General features: G+C 42.9%; 1 protein-coding gene across 2 annotated transcripts in view; it reads left to right on the top strand.

The window, feature by feature from the left end:
- Nucleotides 1-1235: 1235 nt before the first annotated feature.
- TTC21B (tetratricopeptide repeat domain 21B) overlaps nucleotides 1236-6000 on the top strand; it is a 100560-nt gene continuing 95795 nt past the window's right edge. For both annotated transcript variants that reach the window (XR_011461508.1, XM_005893457.2), the window contains exon 1: nucleotides 1236-1370. Coding sequence is in view for 1 of the 2 variants with exons in the window: in XM_005893457.2 (XP_005893519.2) it covers nucleotides 1350-1370 (21 nt within the window). In the remaining variant the exon portion in view is untranslated. The remainder of the gene's footprint in view (nucleotides 1371-6000) is intronic.

The following is a 6000-nucleotide window of genomic DNA, read 5'->3' as shown; positions in this document are numbered from 1 at the left end:
AGCAGGTAATACCAGCTGTCCATCAGCACAAACATTTAGCTTGACTATAAATGATGGAAACAAACAAATAAGAACTAGTCTTTATGAAATAATATGTGCCTCTTTGAAGAGAATGCACTCTTGAGGAAAACCAGTGAGAAATACTGTCTAGCATTGGAGCCTGTTATCTTAGTCATTCTTTCCCACAAAATTGACATTACCTAAACTCCTGGCATATAAAAAGGTTAATGTTTTTTGACTGCTTAACAAACTTAAGATCTGATTAAGGCAACTCTGAATTATATCAACTAAATTAAAATAATTAGGATTGAAATTTGGAATCCGTGTAAAAGATTCTACAAAGATTACCTAAACCTCAAATCTTACTTTGAAAATATCTTTAAGCAGAAATACGAAATCTCTTATTTCATTATATTTCAATTTAGTTCACTAAATAACTTAAGAAATCTATCAGCAACTGACAGTTGCCTAACTGGTACAAACATAAATGTTTGCGTAGGGATTAAATCTATTTTCAGTTTAAAATCGGCAATATTATTTTTAACTAAAAAAGGAAATGTCAACCCACTCCAGTGTTCTTGCCTGGAGAATCCCAGGGATGAGGGAGCCTGGTGGGCTGCCGTCTATGGGGTCGCAGAGAGTCGGACACGACTGAAGCGACTTAGCAGCAGCAGGTTACTTTATTAGTTTCTCTCGTTATCAGGGAGTAAAAAAGAGCTTTTTTCTTTTTTTTTAAGGACTAATTTAAAGTGCATTCTAACAGGAAACGCGAGATTTCCAGCAATGCTTGCAAAGATGGGCCCAAGTGTGATTTTTCTGCGCCACCTTGTGGCCATAATGCAACTACTACACGTGAAAGTTAAAGGCTTTTTCCTGAGCTGCTGAGGCCTTCTAAACAGCCGCACTGCGGGAACCTGCCTCTACTCAAACATGCAGAAAATGGTATCTTTCTTTGTAGTCAGTGATGGGAAACAGACTTGCCCTTATCCCTCCGTTCTCTTCCATTTCCTTCATTCTTTAATTCCTTATCCTGGGGACCGCCCTCCCACCGCCCTCCTAGGGTCGTTTCTGCGTTTGACCTCTCCACCTCCCGGGGCATCCGGTGGGTACGGCCCCTTCCCCATGCGCAGCCCTCCCTCCAGGTCCCCGCCGGCGCCTGACCTGCAATCCCAGCCGCGAGGGCCCGCCCCCTCACACTGGCAGCCAATGGCGGCTCGGATCCGCCCCGCCCCTCCTGCCGCGTCCCGAGCGAGTTTGGGCCTGGGCGGCAGGGCTTGAGCCCCTGGCTCTGCTATTAGGCTTCGGTAGGCGCACAATCAGGAGGCCTGCGGCCTGGCCTTTGGGAAGCCATGGACTCGCAGGGGCTGAAGGTGAGCGGGCAAGACGTGCTGCGTGTTGCAGTGGGGGGATGGCGAGGGGCCGCGGGGCGTGGGGAAGCGCGCGGGCCGACCGGGCGAGGCCGTTGTTACTTGCGGTGCCCGCTGCCCAGCCTGGCTGGGTGTCCCCGTTTGGAGCGCTGGCCTGTGATTTACATCACCTGCTCTCCCTCCGCCGACCCTGCTTAGGAAGCTTCATGCCGGGCAGCCTTCCCCACGCGCTGCGTTCCGAATTGCCGTTAGTGTGCGGGCCCATCCTGTTGGTCGTCTTCACTTTTACTTTTGTACCCTGTTTGCTCATAAGGTTTTTAGTCATTTTATGACACTGAGTGCGACTCCGAGATGCGATTTTTAAGGACTCCAGCAAACTAGTGTCAGCAATCCCCCTGCGACGGTAAAAGGGGCAAAAAGATTTTATGAAATCAATTAAAGACATAGGCTTGAAAATGGAGTATTTTAGGGTGATGGTCGGACACGACTAAGCGACTGAACAACAACTTCTCTGTTTACCACTGATGCATCTCTTCGGCAAATATTTAATGACGATCCACTTACGAAATGATGATACGAAAACAAAGATATGAGGCTTGGAAATAAAATAAGTTACTTTTTAGGATCATGATCTCCATTCATTTGTTCACTGATTCCCTTGTTCAACACATGTTGAAGGAGGGCTCACTGTCTGTCCACTGGAACTGGGGATAGTAATGAATAGAACAGTCCCCGCCTTCACCGATTTTATAGTCTATTGCTGGCGAAAACCTTAATTAAATTAATTCAACAAATGTTTATTGAATGTGTCCCATGTGTCTAGCATTGTTCTAAGCCCTGAGGATAATAAGCCCCGCAATAATAAAGCTAAGAAAAACCCTCCCAAATTTTTCTACATTTGATGGGGGGAGGAGTTAGTCCCTATACAGGTGAAAGCAGTGTGTATTGTTTGCTGGTGATGAGTGGATGGAGAACACTTAGCCAATGATAGTGTCTTTTGCTTTTTTGTCTGAAACTTAATTTTCCTGTGGAGCTTTCCCCGTCCCCTTAAATTTGTTCTTCATATTGCCACCTAAATGAACTTTTCAATAAAAACACTTCTCATGCTAAAAAGTGTTGTTTTTAGCATGTTCTAGTCTAAATCAACTCAATAGGAGGTCCTTGACTCCAGCTTTTTCTCCAACCACCTCTTCCAATTATCCCTGTTCTACTTAAGCGTCTAGAAATGGCCAACTTTCTCTATAATGGGCCAGGTGGTACATATTCAGGCATTATCGACCATAGGGTCTCCGTGGTATCGAGTCTGCCGTCATAGCATGAAAACAGCCATAGACAGACAATACTTAAGCAAATGAGCCTGGCTTTGTTCCAATAAAACTTTACTTACGGACACTGAAAGTTGAATTTCATGTAAGTTTCATACGTTATATTTTTCTTCTTTTTCCTCAACCATTTGAACATGTTGATTTGCTGGCTGTTTGAAAGCAGGCAGCAGGCCAGACATGGCCCATACGCCACAGTGGGCCAGTCCCCGCTCCCGCATACAAGGATGGTTTTAGTCCTCTCCATCCTCACCCGATCCCGGTGAATCATGGCTTAATTCTGCCTTCTGTGTTGTTTGAGGTCCTCTTTTGGCCGACTTCCTTATGAATCATGAAGAGGGATAGGTAAGAGTATGTATGTAGGAAGTAGGAGTTTGTGAATAGAGTCAGTTTCTAAGTCCTCCCCAAGAATTTTACTCTCCTATCCTCCCATACCCCAACCTCACTCTCCTGCATTCCCAAAGCAGTTTATAAGCTCTTTTCTTGCATTTGCTACACTACATTTCAGTCTTTTAAAAACTTTGTTTTATTGAAGTATAGTTGATTAACAATGTTGTATTTCTAGTGTACAGCAAAGTGACTCAGTTATAATTAACTGAGTTAATTCTTTATAGTTAAATGAGTTAATTCTTTTTCATATTCTTTTCCATTGTGGTTTATCACAGGATATTGAATGTAGCTCCCTGTGCTATAGTAGGGAGAAGGCAATGGCACCCCACTCCAGTACTCTTGCCTGGAAAATCCCATGGATGGAGGTGTCTGGTAGGCTGAGGTCCATGGGTCCGCTCAGAGTCGGACACAAGTGAGCGACTTCACTTTCACTTTTCACTTTCATGCATTGGAGAAGGAAATGGCAACCCACTCCAGTGTTCTTGCCTGGAGAATCCCAGGGACGGGGGAGCCTGGTGGACTGACGTCTATGGGGTCGCACAGAGTCGGACACGACTGAAGTGACTTAGCAGTAGCAGTGTATAGTAGGGACCTTGTTGTTAATCCATTCTCTGTATAACAGTTTCTGCTAACTCCAAATTCCCAATATCTCCCTTCCTCCCTGGCTACCACCAGTCTCTTCTTTCTGTCTGTGAATCTGTTTCTGTGTCATAAATAAGTTCATTTGTGTTATATGTTAATTCCACATTTAAGTGATATCATATGTTATTAGTTTTTCTGACTTCACTTAGTATGATAATCTCTAGGTTTATTTATGTTGCCGCAAAATGGCATTTTTATTATTAATATTCCATTATGTGTGTGTGTGTATATATATATATACACTACATCTTCTTTATCCAGTCTTCTGTCGATGGACATTTAGGTTACTTCCATGTCCTGGCTATTGTAAATAGTACTGCTGTGAACATTGGGGTATATGTACCTTTTTGAATTACAGTTTCCTCCAGATATATGCCCAGGAGTGAGATTGCAGGATCATATGGCAACTCTATTTTTAATTTTTTGAGTAGCCTCCATATTGTTGTCCATAGTGACTGCACCAACTTACAGTCCCACCAACAGTGCAGGAGGGTTCCCTTTTCTCCACACTCTCTGCAGCAATTATTATTTGTAGATTTTTTTAATGATGGCCTGTGTGAGGTGATATTTCATTGTAGTTTTGATTTGCATTTCTGTAATAATTAACGATGTTGAGCATCTTTTAATGTGTCTGTTGGCCATCTGTATGTCTTTGGAGAAATATCTGTTTAGGTCTTATGCCCGTTTTTCCATTGGGTTGTTTGGGTTTTTTTGTTGTTGTTTTTTCTGAATTGTATGAGCTGTTTGTATATTTTGGACATTAAGCAAATATTTTGCAAATATCTTCTCGCAGTCCATGGGTTGCCTTTTCGTTTTGTTTATGATTTCCTTTGCTATGCCAAAACTTTTAAGTTTGATTTGGTCCCATTTGTTTGTTTTTTCTTTTATTTATATTGTCTTGGGAAACTGACCTAAGAAAACAATTGGTACTATTTATGTCAGAGAATGTTTTGCCTAGGTTCTCTTCTAGGAGTTTTATGGTGTCGTGTTTATTTTTTAGTTTTTAAGTCATTGAGGTTTTTTTGTATATTTGGTGTGAGGTTGTGTTTTAACTTCATTGATTTACGTGCCACTGTTCAGCTTTCCCAGCACCACTTGCTGAAAGAGACGGTCTTTTCTCCATTGTGTCTGTAACTCCAACATATTCTTAACCTCCTTTGTTGAAGATTAATTGACTATAGATGTGTGGTCAAATAGTCTTTAGATTCTAGTCTCTGTTGACAGTTTTAAGCATTTCTGGGGCTTTTCTGGGACAAGAACCGTGTCTTATTCATCTTTATAGTCACTGTACTTTGTCCAGTGTCTGGCACTCAGTAAATGTTTTTGGACTGGACAACCTAACCTGAACGAAGATAGTAGAAATTGGTGTAGGGAGTGGGAAGTAGACTCGAGCAACAGAAGAGCCTACTGACTGGTTAGACTTAGGGGGACTATGCAAACAGGAAGAGAGAATTTCTGACTAGGTGTCTGGCTTGGGTGGTGGAGAAACTGAAAATAGAAATCTGGAGCTGCGATAAGAGGTCTTGACACGTTTTTCTGTTTTGTTTTGTTTTGTTTTTTTAATATCATCAACATATGGAGTTTGGAGGAACTTTTTTCCCCCCCTGAATAGGAGGAATTGAGTACGATAATTCAATGAATCCTCACAATGACCTGTAAATGACTACCAGCATTTTATCAGTGAGCAAACTGAGGTGCTGTCGGATAGACCAGAAATTTGAAACCAGGTCTTTTTACTTTAAAATCCATGTCCTTTGTAGGTTACCCTGCCCCTGCCTTTCAGGAGAGTTATATAGGTGCTTAGCGATACTAAATGCTGAACAGAAAATCAAGTAAGATGATATTAAAAGGGTCCAATTCTTTGCTATCCTGTGCACTGTAGCCCGCCAGGCTCCTGTGTCCGTGGAATTCTCCAGGCAAGAATCCTAGAGTGGGTTGCCATGCCCTCTTCCAGGGGATCTTTCCAACCCAAGGATCCAACCTGAGTCTCCATCTGAGCCCCCAGGGAAGCCCCAAAAGTGTCCTTAGTTGTGGCAAACCAAGGAGTCACTTGCAACCTTAGGGAAGCGGCTCTGGAGGAAACCTGCACTCTTCTGAGATGTGCTGTGGGGGTCTTGGAAATGGCATCTGAATCATGCTGTGAAGAAGCTGTGGCTGAGACGGGACCAGAGATCTGCAACCAGAGGAGGGAAGCATAGTGAAGGTTACAGAGGACGTTTGCCTGACTTCTAGAAAAGCTCTCAGACCCTCCACAAACAGTAGATTGGGAAAAAAAAAAA

The sequence above is a fragment of the Bos mutus genome, chromosome 2 (assembly GCF_027580195.1).
Source record: "Bos mutus isolate GX-2022 chromosome 2, NWIPB_WYAK_1.1, whole genome shotgun sequence".
NCBI classification, from domain to species: domain Eukaryota; kingdom Metazoa; phylum Chordata; class Mammalia; order Artiodactyla; family Bovidae; genus Bos; species Bos mutus.
This window is presented reverse-complemented; position numbering and strand designations above follow the sequence as displayed.